This window comes from Anomaloglossus baeobatrachus, chromosome 1, assembly GCF_048569485.1.
Source record: "Anomaloglossus baeobatrachus isolate aAnoBae1 chromosome 1, aAnoBae1.hap1, whole genome shotgun sequence".
NCBI classification, from domain to species: domain Eukaryota; kingdom Metazoa; phylum Chordata; class Amphibia; order Anura; family Aromobatidae; genus Anomaloglossus; species Anomaloglossus baeobatrachus.
The window spans coordinates 389,002,074-389,022,553 of NC_134353.1; the positions used below are offsets into that span (position 1 = coordinate 389,002,074).

Here is a 20,480-nt window from a genome sequence, read left to right on the forward strand (position 1 = left end):
TGAATAGAAAATTAGTGTTATGACTGACACTACATTCTACATGCATAAAAAAAGTAAACCGTTTACGATTCAATAAAAAAGGAGGTGCACATTTTATATAGAATGAATATTGTGAACAATTATGGAATGTTTGGAAATTTCAATATTAACTTCAACAAACCCTTTTTATTTTCTGGATTATACAAAATCAAATTGCCTTTTTGGCCTGTTACAATCATGCCAGATTATTGGAATTTTATGGGTATATTCATTATATTCATAAACTTCCAGAAAAAAAAAACAAACAAAACAAAAAAACATGAAAACAAAAACACAAAAATAATAATAAAAAAGGCAAATATTGGAAATTATAAAACAATATGTTGTTAATATAAGTACTTAAAAATCAACGGACTTGTTTTTTTGAACAAAAAAAATAACAGAACTGACCATTTTTGACTGAGACAAAATCGTGAGACAATAAGAACAAAAAAATTTATATTTTTTTTCACTACATTAACAGGGACACAACTTTCAGGAAAAAAAGCATACATTAGAGGTGCGATGATAGTAAATGCACATCACATTAAATCTTTGTAGTAGTTATGCCATTAGTTTTCTTGTCATTTAATTTGTTTGTACAGTTTGTTAATACAGCACATAACAAATATATATCAAATTAGCAAAGTGATTCTAAAATTGGTTAATAGTTGGAAGATTGAGTTTTTGCTCATTTTTTGTATTTTGACATAGCAACATTTTGTCACCTGTAACAATAAAAAAAATAAAATAAATAATAATAAAAATATATATATATATAGTAAGCCTAAAAGTTTGCAGCACTGCTTAAATTTTGTTAAATTTGATTGGTATGTGAATGTGGTATAAACATTTTCAGAACGGTGCCAGGAAATAGATAGTGATAGCTTGCATTGTTAGCTGGAATGAAGAATTTGATAACACAATGTTGGAGATTAATTAATACTAGTCGCTGGTGTACAAGAGGAAAGGGGACAAAGGTTAAATAAAATGAGCCCCTTTAAGTTTATTTCTCTTGCTTAGCGCCGTACTTATCATATTGTCATCATTCAACAGTACCTGTCCCCGGTTGGGGCTCACATTCTGGTTCCCTATATCAGACACTCTCATGACTAATTTCTTAAATTGCTTAATTCGAGGACAAGTACTGGTGACCCTCCTTCATTTTCCTAGCTTGTTTGCTAACGTTGTAGCAGTTGTGATGACCACTTGCATATGCAGAATATCACCATTCGTTCTAAGGATTCTCCAGTCTGCCTTTATTGAAGGCCTACCGGTACTATTTCTCTCTTGAGCAGCAAGCCTTGGCTAAATACAATTCCAGATTAGTTCTATCTTTTTTTAACTTTTCTAATCAGCAAAGTGGTGTCGATTGCTAGTAAATCAGCCAAACTTTATGCAAATTTGAAGCCTAGCTTTTTCTAGGTTTTCATACATGGTGTCCCGATTGAATGCTGGATTTCTCTGCCAGAAATATGGTGTTATTAGATTGCTAAAACTGTTAATCTAAATATATAATGTTCTTGTATGATAACTGCAATACCAAATAGTGAATAATGAATGTGAAAAATACATTTTTATAGAAATGTTAAGCCACCGATCAAAATTATTGTGTGTTATTAAGAAACAATATCCAATTATTCAGGTAACAGTATAATACATAAAAGCTACAAATATTGCCATTCAATGTCTCTCTCTTTCTTTCATTCTTTCTTATATTTTTTTTATTAACATAATTAAGGTTTTTTTGGGACAATTACTTAAAATAAAAAAGAAAAAAAAGAAGAGAAAACAGAGCATTACATTTGTATCCCGTACACAGGACTAAAAATGTCATTTTAAAAAATGTCTTACAGCATAAAGATTTAGGAGCACACACAATATTATTTCTTATAGTAAATCATAAAAGAGTTTGTTAAGATTACTACTTTTCTCTTTCACATCCTATAGACTTGTGACGAGGTGAGCTGGTTTTTCAGCAAAAGGTGTTCCATCTTTGCTCAGTGGAAATATGAATCCATCACTGCTTCCCCGTCCTAGCGGATAGTATGTATGAAGTTGATGTATTTTGTTTTGGGTACCCAAGTTTGGCATGCTTTTATAGTACGATTCTTCCACATCCTTAGTTTTGACTGGTGATGAATCTGCTTGAGTACTAGTCGTAGCACTTCCCGTGATAGCGGTGCCAGTTAGAGTTGGCATGCTTGTGTAGAGAAAATCTCTATTAGGTGATTGCATTGCTTCAATGTGCTCATTTGTTAACAAAGGGAAAACACTTTCACTGTTTTCTGGTGGAATTTTCCCCCTAGTAAAGTGAAGAGGCTGATAACTATCAATAGCGGGGGCACGGGAGGGCAGCAGTGGCGCATTAGATTCCTCATTTATCAGTTCTAAACCAAGAATTTCATCATTAGTTAAACATGTAGCATCGTCAAGAGCTGATTCGTCCTCTTTTAAATTGTTAATGTTATTTATCAACTTGTTTACTAGATTCCTACTTTGTTCACATGAGCGTTCATGGTTGTTCAGATAGGAAGGTATATAGTTAGAAGTAAGCTCCTTCAAAATCTTTTTTTCTAAGGCAGATTCTTTGTGGTTAAAGCCACGATCGATTATTTTTACACAGTCCCTAAGATATTCCCGTGTTGCAATGTTATAGCTGTTTATATGGTTACCATTCAGTGGTAGAGTATCCATGACACTTGTATCTCTGGCATTGTTCAGGATTCCCGCTGGAAAATATGAAAGAAAGAAAAGAAAAATACTTAATGTTAAAACATGGTTAAGATTATTTATAACATTTCCTTTAATTGCAATCTTGGGTCAGGTTGTCATCCCCACATAGTTTTTGGGGGCCAGGAAATTAGACTAAAAGACTTACAGATTTAGTGATTATCATTGTTGTGAGCAGGACTCCGTTAATGAATAAAGTTAATTACAAATAAACTTTAGCATTTATTCTGGATGGCATTTAAATTGTATTTTTTCTATAACTTAACTCCTTTCATCTATATTTATCTGCAACAGTAGGGCAAGATACAAAGGAAAATCTGTACCTTATTTATCAGATTAATTACATGGTTTTCCCAATAACAAGCATAAACAAAAAATACAAAAGCTTTAGTAAGAAAAAATGTATTTACACTCCGTGACTTGCGTGGCCACACAACCGTCAAACGACAAGTCTGCGGTCATGTAGTAGCCTTTTTAGAAGTTAACCGTACTCCCAATGTGCATAGAGTGATCATTAATAAGTCATTCTGATAGGGTGGACAATCAATGTTCTTGACAGTAGAGGTGCCGTTTATACAAGATGATGTCCTGTCGATAACATTAATTTTAAACAAGCTTAAAAGCATTTCACATCTTGAAGCATTTTGCTCATTTGTTGGGTTAATGGCATCCAGTTTACACTGGCCAATTATTGGGAAATGCGTGTTCCTAGGATAAGGCTGATTCCCGATAATCATGCAGTATAATTGCTCCTTTAGGGTGGCACTCTATAAACCTCAAAGTATAAAAGTGAACAGAACAGTGCTGCAGAGCTTAAAAAGGGAAGAGCAAGTTGTATGTCTGATTCAGTCTCCTCTTAAAGAGGATAAGCCATCCAAATTAAATCTGTTCGGCCGCGACACCCAGAACCCTTGCCGATCAGCTGTTACCAGAAGTTCTCAGGTACTGCAGATCCTATTTCTTTGAATAAGGAGTGGATCTGCAGTACCCAGCCATATCAGCTATACATATCTGATAACTTATGGCTGGCACCAGTAATAGCTGATCAGCAGGGGTGCCTAATGTAAGGATAGGCCACCCCAAAAAAATTAGAGACTGTCTTTAAGGTGATGCTGGCAGTCAGCATTGCTAAGAGAAACAATTTGGTTAGCAATTGTTAGACATTTTCATGATTTCCCAAGTTATGGGGTTTTATTGATGCCTAATAGTGTAAAATTTGTGTGTATGTTCTGACGAATTTGTATTAATGCTTTAGCGATATTAAAGGGAAACTTTCAGCAGGTTTTTGCTATTGAATCTGAGAGCAGCATAATATAGCCTGATTTCAGGAATGTGACTTTTATTATGCTGTGTTGTAGTTTCAAAATAATGTAGTTTTAACTCTGGTTAATATTATTTGTGTCTATTTATGAAAATATTGATAAATTAACAAACAATTTGTAAATTGTGCAATTTTCAGACATTTAATTTTTATGACCTTAAACCACATATGAAAGACAGTAAAGGTGCAAAATAAAGTCTTATCTGGTAGAAATGGAATAAAAGAGAAAGAGGTACGCTCACCTTTTCAAGTTGCGTGATACACAACAAGACATATGCTTAATCATGGAGCAGCTGCTGCAGATACACGAGTGCAGACAATGCCGAGAAAGGGCAGAAGACGTGTTCACTCCGCACTGCTGCTGAAGACTTTCCAAAGGAAGATCCAGAACACACCAGTGGAGATAAGTGTTTTTTATTCAATGCATTTTAAAGCCATTACAACCTTCAGTGGCTCCTTTCCTGAAGAAGAAGCGTGTAATGGCTTTGAAACACATTGAATAAAAACTATTTCTCTCCACTAGTGTGTCCTGCATCTTCCTTTGGAAAGTCTTCAGCAGCAGCGTGGAGTGAACACGTCTTCTCTCCTTTGTCTGCATGGTCTTAAATCACATAGTTATACCACACACAATAGTTAATAAATAACAGTTGCTGCATGTTTACTTTATATGAGCACAATTTTTGAAATTTAATTGTTTTGTCAGGAAGTTAGAAGGGTTCAAATATTATCAGCAATTTCTCATTTTTCCAATGAAATGTACTAAACCAATTTTTCCACGGACCACATCACATATAAAATGACTTTAAGACGTAAGAGAAAATACCCAAAAGTGACAACATATTAAAAATTGCACCCCTCAAAGTGCTCAAAACAACATTCAAGAAGTTTATTAACCATTTAGGTACTTCACAGGAATCAAAGCCATGGTAAGGAAAAAAATAACATTGCCCAAATTTTTCATTTTCAAAGGGTTAACAGGAGAAAATAAAACAGTACAATTTGTTGTACAATTTCTACTTAATACACCAATACCCCATATACAGTGGAAAACTACTGTTTGTGTGCACAACAGGGCTCGGATGGGAAGGAGCACCATTTGACTTTTAGAGCGCAAAATTGGCTGGAATAGATAGCGGATGAAATGTCGCATTAGCAGAACCCCTGATCTGCCGAAACAGTGGAAACCCCCCACAAGTGACCCCATTTTGGAAACTTTACCTTTCAAGGAATTTACTTAAAGGTGTGTTTTGCACCTTGAACCTGCAGGTACTTCAAAGAATTTTATAATATTGAGATATGGAAATTAAAAATATTTTATTTGCACAAAAATGTTCCTATTGCCCCAAAGTTTTCATTTTCACAAAGGTAACAGAAAAAATGTTTCTCCTGAGTACATCAATTCCCCATATGTGGTGGAAAACTACTATTTGTATACATGGCACAGCTTTGAAGGGAAAAAGGACAATTTTGACTGGAATAGATTGCAGATGCCATGTCACATTTGAAGAGCCTCTGGCATGGCAAATCAGCATAAACCCCCACAAGTCACTCCATTTTGTAAACTACATCTCTCAAGGAATTTAGGGTAGTAGTGAGCATTTTTAAACCTCACATGATTTACAGAATTGTTTAACATCCGTTTGAGTAAATTAAAAATGACCATTTTTTCCACAATATGTTGCTTTGGCCCCAAGTTTTTAATTTGCAAAAGGAGTAATCGGAGAAAACCAACAGTACAATATATTACTACTGAGTATGCTAATGCCGCATATGTGGTTGAAAACTACTTTTGAGGCACAGTGCAAAGCTCAGAAAGAAAAGAGTGCCATATTGGAGTGAAGATTTTGCTGGAATGGTTTGAGGGTGCCATGTGACACTGGCATAGCCCCTGACATGCCAGAAAAGTAGCCCCCCGATAAGTGACCTCACTTTACATACTAAACCCCTCACTGAATTAATATAGGGGTGCAGTTAGACTGTTGACAGCACAGGTGTGTCACAGAATTTTGTACCATTGAGCAGTCTAGAAAAATAAAATTAAATTTTTACCTCTCTTCTGAGCTTTCCATTTAAATCTTTAAATGACGTAATTCAGATGACACCCCCAAGGGATCCATTCACTGTAAAGAGGCAGCATAATTGCAGTTGAAACCAGAAGTTTACATACACAATCTAAAATGACACATATGCATGTTTTTCCTCACTGACAGTTTTTAGTTCAATTAGGATTAACAAAATGACTTGTATATGCTAAATGCCAGAATAATAAGAGAGATAATTTTTAAGGCATTTTTATTACTTTCTGCAAAGTCAAAAGTGTACATACACTAAGAGTACAATGCCTTTAAACAATATGGGAAAGCCCATATGATTATGTCATGTCTTTGGAAGCTTCTGACAGGTTTATTGGCATCATCTGAGTTAATTAGAGACACACCTGTAGATGTATTTTAATGCACACCTGAAACACACTGCTTCTTTGTGTAGCATCATGGGAAAGTTAAAAGAAATTAGCCAAGTTGATCTCAGGAACTGAATTGTGGACTTGCACAAGTCTGGTTCATCCTTGGGTGCAATATCCAGATACCTGTGGGTACCTCTATCATCTGTACAAACAATTATATGCAAGTGCAAACAAGATGGGAATGTCCAGCCATCAAATCACTCAAGATGGAGATGAACGTTCTTTGGTCAGACGTACTTATCATCCCAAGAATAAAAGCAAAAGACCTTGTGAAGATACTGGAGGAAGCTGATAAGATATGGTTATTATTCACAGTCATACTAGTACTCTATCAACATGGGCTGAGAGGCCACTCTTTCAGGAAGAAGCCATTACTCTAAAAGAAACAAAAAAGCCAGATTAATGTTTGCAAATGCACAGAGGAACAAAGACCTTTATCTTTGGAGACATGTCCTGTGGTCTGACGAAACTAAATTTGAACTGTTTAGAGATAATGATGACCATCATTACGTTTGGAGGATAAAGGAAGAAACTTGGAAGCCTAAGAACACTATCCCAACTGTGAAACACGGGGGTGACAGCATCATGTTGTGGGTTTATTTTGCTGCAGGAGGGACTCTTGAACTTCACAAAATAGATGGCATCATGAGGAAAGAAGATTATGTGGCATTACTGAAATAACAGCTCAACACATCAACCAGCAACTTAAAGCTTGGGTGAAAATGGGTCTTCCAAATGGACAATGAAGCATATTGCCAAACTGGTTACAAAGTGGCTTAAGGATAACAAAGCCAATGTTTTGGAATGGCCATTGTACAGCACTGATCTCAATCCTATTGAAAATGTATGGGCAAAGCTGAAAAGGCAGGTGCAAGCAAGGCGACCTAAAAACATGGCTCAGTTACACCAGTTCTGCCAAGAGGAATGGGCCCAAATTCCTACCAACTATTGTGAGAAGCTTGTGGAATGATATCAAAAGTCTGACAGTTTAAGGGCAATGGAACCAAATACTAATGAAATGTATGTAAACTTTTGACTTTACAGAAAGTAATAAAAATGCCTTAAGACATTCTCTCTCTTTCATTATTCTGGCATTAGGCAATATAAATAATTTTGGTAACTTTAATTGACCTAAAACGGGAAAGGTTTATTCTTATTTCATGTCAGATAGTGAGAAAAACATGCATATGTGTCTTTTTAGACACAGGGTATGTACCCTTCTGTTTTAAAGTGTGTGTATATAAATATATATATATATATATATATATATGGCATAACGTTAAAGATAACCCATTTCTTTTGTATTTTAGGACGAAAATTAAATATTTTCCTATTTTACATTTTAACATTAACAAAAAATGAAGATGGGCGGATGCATGGTTAGTAACTAGTAGCAGTCCTTTTGGCAAGTATCACAGCTTGTACATGCTTTTAGTAGTCAGCCAAGAGTCTTCAATTTTTGTTTGAGGGATTTTCAACCATTCTTCCTTACAGTCTTCCAGTTCTGTGAGATTCCTGGGTTGTCTAGCCACAGATTTTTAATGATGTTCAGATCAGGGGACTGTGAGAGCCGTTGTAAAACTTTCAGCTTGCTCCTTTTGAGGTAGTCTATTGGGCATTTTGGCCTGAGTTTAGGATCATTCATTATCTATTTGTACAAGCCATCCTCTTTACAACTTCAGCTTATTTACAGATGGTTTTATGTTTGCATAATAAATTTGTTGAAACTTCATTGAATCCATTCTTCCATCTACCTGTGAAATGTTTCCTGTGCCATTGGCTGCAACACAACCCCAAAGCATGATTGATCCACCCCCATGATTAATGGTGGTTTTTCTCCACACATAACTTTGATCATTGTGGCCAAAGAGCTCTGTATTAACCCCATCGGTCCACAGAACTTATTTCCAAAATGCTTCAGTCATTAGGTCTAGATGTTCTTTTGCATACTTCTGATGATTAATTATATGGTGAGAACACAGGAGAGGTCTTCTTCTGATGACTTTTCTATGAAGGCCAAATTTGTACAGGTGTCTCTGAACAGTAGATAATGTACCACAACTCCAGAATCTGCTAAATCTTCCTGAAGGACTTTTGCAGTCAAGTGAAGGTTCTGATTTGCCTCTCCAGAAATCCTACGTGCAGCTCTCACAGAAATTTTGCTTGGTCTTGCAGACCTTATCTTGTCCTCCACTGTTCCTGTTAACTGCCATTTCTTCATTATATTTTGAACTGAGCAAAGGGCAACTTGAAAACGCTTTGTTATCTTCTTATAGCTTTCTCCTGCTTTGTGGGCCTCCATCATTTTCATTTTCAGAATGCTAGGCAACGGCTTAAAGAACCCATGGTTGCTGATATTTTGGTACAAGGTTAGAGGATTTTTATAAAGCTGGGTTTTTATAAAGCTGTGAAATATACATCACCTGGCCTTTCCTAACTATGATGGTCAACAAGCCATAACTCTAACAGGCTAATTAAGATCTGAAACCTTGGTCGAAGTTATTTGAGCACACAAATCTCCAAGAGTGTCCAAACTTTTACATTGACCCATTTTCCTTTTTTATTAATTTAAAAATGTAAAAGATAACAATATTTTCTTTTTTGCTTAAAATACAAAAGAAATGTGCCATCTTTAACTTCCTGCCTCTTAGAGATAATTGCATCTTGAATCTGCTTAACTGTTACAAAAACAGTAATTTTGACCAGAGGTGCCCAAACTTTTACATGCTACTGTATACAGCGAGTGAAAAAAATATTGAAAACATGAACACTTAAATATAATTCTAAAGGTGCTATTAACATGCATTTCTCACCAGATGTTGGTAATACCCATCCAATCCACACAGGCAAAGAAATCAAACAATATATACATACTGTATTTTTCGCTATATAAGCCGCACTTTTGTTCCCCCAAATCTTGGGGGAAAGTAGGGGGTGCGTCTTATAATCCGAATAGACGGGGGGTGTATATATATATATATATATATATAAAGAGTCCAGGGGAGGTGGGGGCCGCTCTGGAGCGGTGCTGGGGGCTGCTGGGGGGGCTGGTAGAGGCTTGTGAAGCTGCGGGCGGCAGCGTTTGATCTCCTGCACCCGCTCATATAATATGCACAGCTGCTGTCCATCACCATGGTGCTGAAACTGCACCGCAGCGATGGGATGGGGGAGCTGTGCATATTATCTGCCTGTGCTTACCTTTGATCACACATGCCCCCTCCCCCTGTGTTAGCTATGGCCCCCATGCTGCTGCCCATAGTAAAATAATAAACTCTTTACTCACCTCCTCCAGTGTGTCTGCCCGGTCTCCCTCCTGCTGCTGTGATCAGGCACGCAGAGATATCTCTCTGCTGTCCTGATCACATGACCAGCACTAGAACCAGGAAGTAGGAAGTGCAGGAGACAGGAGGAGCTCAACCCCGAGGAGGGAGACACGAGACAGGACAGTGCTGCAGAACATAAGGAAAGAGTTTATTTTACTAAAAGCAGCAACATGGGGGCGATATCTAACAGAGGGTGATGTGTGCCTGCCACAGTGGGCCGTGTGCCATCCACAGGGGGCCATGTGCAGCAATAGGGGGCCTGTGTGGCAGCCACAGTGGGCCGTGTTCCAGCCACACTGGGCCATGTGCCATCCACAGGGGATCATGTGCAGCAATAGGGGGCCTGTGTACCAGCCACAGTGGGTCTGTGTGCCAGTCACAGTGGGCCTGTGTGCCAGCCACAGTGGGCCTGTGTGCCAATCACAGTGGGCCTGTGTGCCAACCACAGTGGACCTGTGTGCCAGTCACAGGGGGCCGTGTGCCAGCCACAGTGGGCCGTGTGCCAGCCACAGTGGGCCGTGTGCAGCAATAGGGGGCCTGTGTGCCAGCCATAGGGGGCCATGTGCAGCATTAGTGGGCCGTGTGCCAGCCACAGTGGTCCTGTGTTCCAGCCACAGTGGACCTGTGTGCCAGCCACAGGGGCCGTGTGCCAGTCATAGAGGATGTATGCCAGCCATAGGGGACATGTGGCATCACTGGGGGATGTGTTCAATATAAGGTGGCCATATCCAGATTAAGGAGGCTAATTTTAGGATGAGGGGGCTATGAGGGACATATACCCTATATTATTTGTTAGACGGACACTGGCATTATAAGACGGACCCCATTTATTAAAAAATTCTCTATTTCTTCACCAAATTTGGAGGTGCGTCTTATAATCAGGTGCGTCTTATAAAGCGAAAAATACGGTATATTCAGTTGTGTGTAATAATGAGAAACAACATAGGGAAAAATTATTGAACAGGTGAAGAAAAAGGTGCATGAAGCTGTGGGGAGATCATAACACCAGCTAAAATTCATTTGTATTTAAAAAGCAATCCTGCCACTTAGTGAAAAATAATATCAAATTGTTCAACTGATGGCCTATAAAAAAGGTGTCTCATTACCAAGGTACCACACAAGAAACATCTAATGATGGGTAAAAGCAGTGAGCTGTCTCAAGACATTCATAAACGTATTGGGACAAAACATAATGATGGAATTGATTACAGAAAAATTTCTAAACTACTGTATATTCCAGTAAGCACTGTTGAGGCCATAATCCTGAAGTGGAAAGAACAGAATTTCACCATAAACTGGCCACAACAGGCAAAGGAGTGAAAATAATAATTAGAAGAGTTGTTTAAGGGCGAAGGACCACCTATGGAGAGCTACAGAAAGACCTGGAATTAGCTAGTGTACTCAACCTCCATGGCCTGTATGAACGCTCGCCATGCAAGAGTCCATTGCTGAACAAAAAGCATGTTCAAGGGCGTTTAAATTTTGATCAAAAACATTTAGACTGTGAAATACTGTGAGAATATAGTCTCGCCAGATGAGGCCAAAATTGAACTCTTTGTATGTCATAATACACACCTTGTTTGGATGTAAAAAGGCACTGCATATTACCCAAAAAAAACACAATACCAACAGTGAAGTTTGGAGGTGGGTAACAATCTATCCTAGAAAAGAAACAAACGATAGATGTCCATAAATTTAGTGATCTATAATCATGAGAAATGACACAGGGAAAAAGTATTGAATACGCTTACTGAAATGTATTTAATTCTTCATACACAAGCCTTTGTTGGTGATGACAGCTTCAACATGCCTCCTGAATGGAGAGACTATTTGCATGCATTATTCACGTGTGATAATGGCCCATTCTTCCACACAAACACTAATCAAAGCCTGAAGGTTCAGTGAGCTCCTTCTATGAACGCTGAGCTTTAGGTCCTTCAATAAATTTTCTATTGGATTCAGGTCAGATGACTGGCTAGGCCATGCTAGCAGCCCTATTTTCTTTTTCTGAAACCAATTGAGAGTTTCCTGGCTGTGTGTTTGGGATCACTATTTTGCTGAAATGTACAACCATGTTTCATCGTCATCATCCTAGTAGATGGCAGCAGATTTTCATCAAGACATTTGTCCATTCATCCCTCCTTCATTTATATGAAGGTTGCCAGTGCTGTATGCTGGAAAAATAAACACACCATGATGTTCCCACCACTAAACTTCACTGTTAGTGTTTTTAGAGTAATATGCAGCTCTTTTTAGCCTCCAAACATGGTGTTTATTATGGCATCCAAAGAGTTCAATTTTGGTCTCATCTAACCAGACTATATTTTCCCAGTATTTTAAAAGCTTGTCTAAATGTTGTTGAACAGACTTTAAATGCACTTGAATGTGCTTATTGTTCAGCAAGGGAGTTTTGTGTGGTGGTGCATACAGGCCATGGAGGTTGAGTGCATTATTTATTGTTTCTTTGAAACAGTTGTACATGCTGATTCAAGGTTTTTCTGTTGCTCTTCACAAATGGTTCTTAGCTCTTGGGCAACTCTTCTGATAACTCTGTTCCCTCCTCTGTCTGAAATCTTGGGGGATCACCTGGTCAGGGCCAGTTTATGATTCAATAATGTTCTTTCCATTTCTGGATTAAGGCCCCAACAGAGCTCACTGGAATCTATAGTATTTTAGAAATTCTTTTGTAACTAATGCCATCAGTAACCTTTGCAACAATAAGGTTGCACATTTTTTGAGAAAACATCATGAGATGTTTCTTGTCTAGCACATTGGTATTGAGACACATTTTTATAGGCCATTACTTTAACCAGTAGATATTATTTTTCACTAAGTGGCAGGATTGATTTCTAATTACTGTTAAGGCCCAGTCACACTAAACAACTTACCAGCGATCCCAACAACGATATAACCTGATAGGGATTACTGGTAAGTTGCTAGGAGGTTGCTGGTGAGATGTCACACTAAGCGACGCTCCAGCAATCCCACCAGCAACCTGACCTGGCAGGGATCGCTGGAGCGTCGCTACACGTGGAAGCATGCTACGCTTGGTAACTAAGGTAAATATCGGGTAACCAACCCGATATTTACCTTGGTTACCAGCGCACACCGCTTAGCGCTGGCACCCCGCACACCTAGCCACAGTACACATCGGGTTAATTACCCGATGTGTACTCTGCTATGTGTGCAGGCAGCAGGGAGCCGGCTTCTGCGGACGCTGGTAACCACGGTAAACATCGGGTAACCAAGAAGCCCTTCGCTTGGTTACCTGATATTTACCTTCGTTACCAGCGTCCGCCGCTCTCACACTGCCAGTGGCGGCTCCCTGCTCCCTGCACACATAGCCACAGTACACGTCGGGTTAATTACCCAATGTGTACTCCGGCTGCGTGTGCAGAGAGCAGGGAGCCGGCACTGGCAGCTGAGAGCGGCGGACGCTGGTAACGAAGGTACCGTATATACTGGCGTATAAGACGACTTTTTACCCCCTTAAAATAATGGCTACAGTGGGGGGTCGTCTTATACGCCGGATATATACCTGGGTGCTGTAGTGCGCCGCTCCACTCCATTCCACGCTTGGATTCTGCCTCCATAGCGACGAGGGAGGAACTTCCTGTCACCGCTGCTGAATGGCAGAGCGCTGGCCAATCAGAGGCAAGCAGCTCTGCCTTGACGTCAGCGCTCTAGCAGGGAAGTTCCTGCCTCGTCGTTATGGAAACGCGATACACAGCCCGGCCCCGTACTGGTATATCATACAGCATATATACTGGTATATATACAGCGGATATATAGCGTATATATAGCAGGGGGCCGCACTGTGTGAGGAGGTGTTTTTTTTTTCACTGTCCAGTATAACCAATAGGATTAGTGCAGTAACGCCAGATTCCCCTCGCATCCATGCAGGGACATTAATGAAGAGCTTACATGCTGGCCCCTGCACTAATCCTATTGGTTATACTGGACAGTAAAAAAAACACCTCCTCACACAGTGCGGCCCCCTGCTCTTAGCATACTGAAGCATACTGAACGGGGGTAGTCTTATACAGTGAGTATATCCCAAATTCTATATTTTTAGGGCAGAAGTTGGGGGTCGTCTTATACGCCCAGTCATCTTATACGCCGGCATATACGGTAAACATCGGGTAACCAAGGTAAGGGCTTCTTGGTTACCCAATGTTTACATTGGTTACCAGCGTCCGCAGAAGCCGGCTCCTGCTGCCTGGACATTTAGTTGTTGCTCTGTCGCTGTCACACACAGCGATGTGTGCTTCACAGCGGGAGAGCAACAACTAAAAAATGGTCCAGGACAGTCAGCAACAACCAGCGACCTCACAGCAGGAGCCAGGTTGTTGCTGGATGTCACACTAAGCAACATCGCTAGCAAGTTGTGCCTCAGCATCGATATTGCTAGCGATGTTGCTTAGTGTGACGGTACCTTTAGATTTCAGCTAGTGTCATGACTTTCCTTAGCTTATTGCACCTCTTTATCTTCAAGTGTTTAACCCCTTAGTGACGGAGCTAATTTTCACCTTAATGACCAGACCAAATTTTGCAATTCTGACCAGTGTCACTTCATGAGGTTATAACTCTGGAACGCTTCAACGGATCCCGGTGATTCTGAGATTGTTTTTTCGTCACATATTGGACTTCATGTTAGTACCAAATTTAGGACAATATTTTTTGCGTTTATTGAAGAAAAAAATTGAATATTGGCAAAAATTTTGAAAATTTAGCAATTTTCAACTTTTGAATTTTTATACCGTTAAACCAGAGATTTCTGTGACACAAAATAGTTAATAAATAACATTTCCCACATGTCTACTTTACATCAGCACAATTTTGGAAACAAAATTTTTTTTTGTTAGGAAGTTAGAGGGGTTCAAAGTTTATCAGCGATTTCTCATTTTTACATCAAAATTTACAAAACCATTTTTTTAGGGACCACATCACATTTGAAGTGACTTCAATAGGCCTAGATGACAGAAAATACCCAAAAGTGACACCATTATAAAAACTGCACCCCCCAAAGTACTCAAAACCACATTCAAGAAGTTTATTAACCCTTCAGGTGCTTCACATGAACAAAAGCAATGTAGAATGAAAAAAAGCAAAAATTAAATTTTACCTAAAAATGTTGCTCTAACCCAAATTTATTCACTTTTAGAAGAACTAACACAACAAAATGGACCCCAAAACTTGTTCCCCACTTTCTTATGAGTGCGCCGATACCCCACATGTGGTCAGAAACCTCTGTTTGGACAAATGGGAGGGCTCGGAACAGAAGGAGCAATATTTGAATTTTGGAAAGCAAATTTGGCTGAAATAGATTGCGGGCACCATGTTGCATTTACAGGTCCGCTAAGGTACCTAAACAGAAGAAACCCCTCACAAGTGATACCATTTTGGAAACTAGACCCCTCAAGGCTTCTATCTAGGGGTATAGTGAGCATTTTAGATCCACAGGTACTTCACAGATTTTGTTAACGTTACGTTGTCATATTGAAAATTTTAATAATTTTCTCAAAAATGTTGCTTTAGCATCAATTTTCTCACTTTTTCAAGAGGTAATTCCAAAAATTTGACCTCAAGGTTTGTTAACCACTTTTTTATGAGCGCGGTGATACCTCACATGTGGTCTGAAACCTTTGTTTGGACAAATGGGAGGGCTTGGAACGAAAGGAGCAATATTTGAATTTTGGAAAGGAAATTTGGCTGAAAAAGATTGCGGGCACCATGTCACATTTGGAGGACCCCTAAGGTACCTAAACAGCAGAAACCCCACACAAGTGACCCCATTTTGGAAACTAGGCCCCTCAAGGAATTTATCTAGATGTTTGGTGAGTACCCTGAACCCCCAGGTGCTTCACAGAATTTTATAACGTTGAGCCATGAAAAAAAAAAAAAAAAAATTTACCACAAAATTGTTATTTCAACCAGGTAGCTTTTTTTTTTACAAGAGTAAAAGGAAAAAATTCAGCATAACATTTATTGTGCAATTTCTCCTGAGTTTGGCGATACCTTATATGTGGTGGAAATCAACTGTTTGGGCGCATGGCAGGGCTCGGAAGGGAAGGAGTGCCATTTGACTGCAAAATTGGCTGGAATCAATAGCGGACACCAGGTTGCATTTGGAGAGCCCCTGAGGTGCCTAAACAGTGGAGGTCCCCCACAAGTGACTCCATTCTGGAAACAAGACACCTCAAGGCTTTTATCTAGGTGTATAGTGAGCAGTATGAATCCACGAATACTTCACAGAATTTGATAAGCTTAGGTTGCCATATTGAAAATTTTCATTTTTTTCACAAAAATGTTGCTTCAGCATCAAATTTCTCACTTTTTCAAGAGACAACAACAAACCGTGGACCCAACAGGTTGTTATCCAATGTCTTATGAGCACAGGGATACCCCACATGTGGCCAAAAACCTCTGTTTGGATAAATGGGAGGGCTTGGAATGGAAGCAGCACCATTTGAATTCTGGAAAAGTTGAAATAAATTGCGGGCACCATGTCACATTTGCAGGGCCCCTTGGGTACCTATACATTAGAAACCCCCACAAGTGACCCCATTTTGGAAACTGGATTTTATTCAGGAGTATAATAAGCATTTTGAATCCACAGGTACTTCACAAAAATGTTGCTGTAGCAACCAATGTCTCACTTTTAGGCTATGTGGCCATGAGCCAGCGACACGGCGTCTAGTACACAGTGTCAGCCTCCTGCAGAGATGTGAGTGTTGTGCACGGGAGAACGCAGCTGCCCATGCCCACGATTTGGGTTCAGGCCGCTGTGGAGCTCTATGCTACCTGCAGAGAACACTCATCTCCGCAGCATAAATTGACATGCTGAGGCTCGGGAAGCTGCGCCACAGGTCAGTTTATGTGGCGGAGAAAAGAAGCACATTGGGCAAGCACATTGGGCATGGGATTTCTAAAAATCCTTCCACTGTGCTTCTACTGCACAATGCAGCGTTATGGACGCAGGGAAAACACTCTACTCCCAAAACGCTGCAAATCCCGATTGTGGGCGCACAGCCTAAAATGCTACAATGGATGAATGGATACATGTCAAACATATATAACGTCCCACCCCCTGCATATTCTAAGCTGGCGCCCTTTAGTGCCTTTCATGTGGCACTAAAGGGTGCCTAGCCTTGTATTTAGCCCCCCAAAAAAATAATAATTAAAATAAACGACGTGGGGTCCCCCCCATTTTTGATAGCCAGCTAGGGTAAAGCAGACAGCTGTAGCCTGCAAACCACAGCTGACAGCTTCACCTTGTCTGGTTATCAATTTGGAGGGCTCCCCAGGCGTTTTTTTTAAAAAAAAAAAAACGTGGGGTCCCCCCCAAATTAGATCACCAGCCAAGGTGAAGCGGACAGCTGGGGTCTGGTATTCTCAGGGTGGGAAGAGCCATGGTTATTGGACTCTTCCCAGCCTAAAAATAGCAGGCCGCAGCCGCCCCAGAAGTGGCGCATCCATTAGATGCGCCAATCCTGGCGCTTCGCCCCAGCTCATCCCGCGCCCTGGTGCGGTGGCAGACGGGGTAATATATGGGGTTGATACCAGCTGTAATGTCACCTGGCATCAAGCCCTGGGGTTAGTGATGTCACGGCATCTAAACAGATACCCGACATCACTAACCCAGTCAAGTAATAGACAAAAAAAAAAAGACAAAAAAAAATTTATTTGAAAAAAAAACTCCCCGAAACATTCCTCTTTCCCCAATTTATTGAAAATAAAGAAATTACGGTCGCTGTAATCCGCTGTAATCCGTGAGGTCCCACGCCGACTCTGGATCTTCTAGAATATGGGGGGCACGTTCAGGGAACGTATCCCCCATTTTCTGGAAGAGCAAGCTCTCCATGAGCAGTGTGGGTGCAGTAATCTGAGAATACTGCACTCACACTGCCCCGGTCCAACTTAGGGCAGAGTGACCTGCAGTAACCTCATTCCAGAATATGAGGGGCACGCTCACAGAACGTACCCCCCATTTTCTGGAACAGCAGTCTCTCCATGTGAGGACCACACTCCTCACATGGAGAGACTGCTGATTACTGCACTCACTCTCCCCCGGTCCACAGTGGAGCAGCCTGTGCATCAGCGACGTCAGCGTCCCTGCAAGACTGACGTCGCTGATGCACAGGCTGCTCCACTGTGGACCGGGGGAGGAATCCAGCTGACAGCCGCTGTCTGCGCATGCGCCGTCAGCATTCAAGAAGGAGGCGGCGTGATCGCGGGACGGATCACCAGACAGGTAACGTATGACCGGGGGCTGGGGGGTGACCTAGTGGGACCTGGGGGGACCTGGGGACACCTTTCTACCGCATGTGACGTGTCACATGCGGCAGAAAGAGCAGAATGAATGCGGGGGAGGGGGGTGGCTCTGGAGACCCGGAGGGGGCTCCGGTGACCAGAGGGCTCCGGTGGACCGGAGGAGGGGTCAGGGGGAGGACATTTCCCTCCGATCTGAAATGTTTGATCATTTCAGATCGGAGGGAAATGAATGCAGAGCCGGCGGCGGCAGTTTTCAGCGCGCGTCGGCGCCATCTTGCACGCTCCGGAGGGGGGCTCTGAGGAACCGGAGGGGGCTCCAGGGACCAAAGAGCTCCGGTGTACCGGAGGAGAGGTCAGGAGGGGGACATTTCCCTCCGATCTGAAATGTTTGATCATTTCAGATCGGAGGGAAATGAATGCAGAGGCGGCGGCGGCGGGAGTTTTCAGCGCGCGTCGGCGCCATCTTGGATTTTCCGGAGGGGGGGGGGGGGGTTGGATGGATTTCTCCGGTACCGGGGGCTTTGGGGGCACTAAGGGCTCACATTTATTTCTCATCTGACATGTTTGATCACGTCAGATGAGAAATAAATAAATTTTACCAGCCATTTTTTTTTTTTTTATGTTGTCGCCGGTATACGGTGTATACCGGCGATCGCATTAACGGGGTGCATACAAAACACCCCGATTCATAATCTGGGGGGTCTCAGCTACCCCCGGTAGCTGAAACCCCCGAGATTTTTCGTCACTGGGGGGCGCTACAGGGTTTTTCCGGCCTGACGTCTCAAGACGTCGGAACAGAATAAGTACCCTGTTTTTCCGACGTCTTGAGACGTTAGGCCGTCGCTATGGGGTTAACACTTTTTTCCTTGTTTCAATTCTCATTATTACACACAACTTAATTTATGGACATCTATGACTTGATTTATATTCCTGCATTGATTGGATGGCTGTTATCGACATCTATTGGGAAATTCATGTCAATAGCACCTTTAGAAAATTGGTAATGTGTTCAATACTTATTTTACCCACTGCATACACATTATTTGAGCACTGTATTTTGGTATTATTTGGGCTTTGTATATTCGAAGTTTTTAGCACTGTATAGTGATGTGTTACTGTGTATTTGTTGTGAGTATTCTGTATTTGTTGCCTCTATTGTTTGTTTAATGTCTGTATTGTGTATCTGAGGTCTCTGTCATTTATCATAATTACGCATCTGTAAATGTATGGATATTTATGATTTGATTTATTTGCCAATGTGTATTGTATGGGTTGTTACTGACATCTGGTGAGAAATTCATGTCAATAGCACCTTTAGAAATATATTTTCTTAAAAAACTGGACACATGTTCAATACTTATTTCACCAGCTGTATGTTTTGTATGTTGCCCCTTCCAGTTGTGGTTAAGTTTAAAGCACAAAAGAATAAACTTACTATATTTTATATTCAATACATAAAAGATACAGTTTTTACAAAGTACAAAAAAGATTCATAAAAATGACACATACAAAAGACAAAAAAAGAAAACAAAAATATTATAATCACCATGTTTCCTAGCATATTTTTACCATCCTAGTCTCATCAATCATTTCCATATATATGAAAGGAGAAAAAGTGCTTCAGGATCAGCTCACCTCTTGACTTGCGTGGCCGATATCAGAGATCAGTGCACGGACAGTCAACGGGCCGGTTCCCAGGAGTTGAAAGGCAGAAAAGGATTTACTTCCAGCACCTGAAGATGTATCATTCCAATTCCAGGATATTCAAAGACTTGATAAAATCATTCTTAATTTTTTTGGTGTATAAAAATACAAAATATTAAAATCATTGCGTCTTACGCATTTCAAGCCAAAACAGGGCTCTTACTCATAGCATAACATAAATGAAAAGACTAAAACACTTTATACACCCTACCAGGAAAAAGAGACATCACCCCACCTCTAATTAATTGATCCATGCATCTAGGTAAATCACCAGGGTGTGAACACGTTATAAACATGAAATATTCATTAATTACAAAAAACTCTAATGCTAGATGAATATATGACAAATACGAGCATCAAAATTTATATTTATAAACCATTATTAACAAAAAGCATCATATTAAGCATATACCCTGAACTGTAATATAGACTGATATATTACAGACCTTAATAATAATAATATAGCAGGTGCGTTTTGTAATTCAAACCAGAAGGGCTACTGGTCTGGAGGCATGAGATCCAAAAAGCCTCCCTAACCCTTAGGCGAGAGATCCAATTTCCACCCCTACGTGAGCACAAGACTTTTTCCAGGGCTGACACAATCAATCCCTCCATGCAACCACCGTGTTTCTCCAGGAAGTGT

The 20,480-nt window shown here is 40.5% G+C and overlaps 1 protein-coding gene across 14 annotated transcripts in view; it reads right to left on the bottom strand.

Annotated features, from left to right (window-relative positions):
• Positions 1-455: 455 nt before the first annotated feature.
• The window catches only part of ADGRL3 (adhesion G protein-coupled receptor L3), a 1,180,558-nt gene continuing 1,160,533 nt past the window's right edge, over positions 456-20,480 (bottom strand). For 6 of the 14 annotated variants that reach the window (XM_075352554.1, XM_075352542.1, XM_075352545.1 and 3 more), the window contains one exon: positions 456-2,750. In XM_075352554.1, coding sequence (XP_075208669.1) covers positions 1,963-2,750 — 788 coding nt within the window. In that variant the 3' untranslated portion in view covers positions 456-1,962. Of the gene's footprint in view, positions 2,751-6,121; positions 6,193-20,480 lie in introns of all 14 variants that reach the window. The other 8 variants (XM_075352553.1, XM_075352548.1, XM_075352552.1 and 5 more) reach the window with 5 other exon arrangements.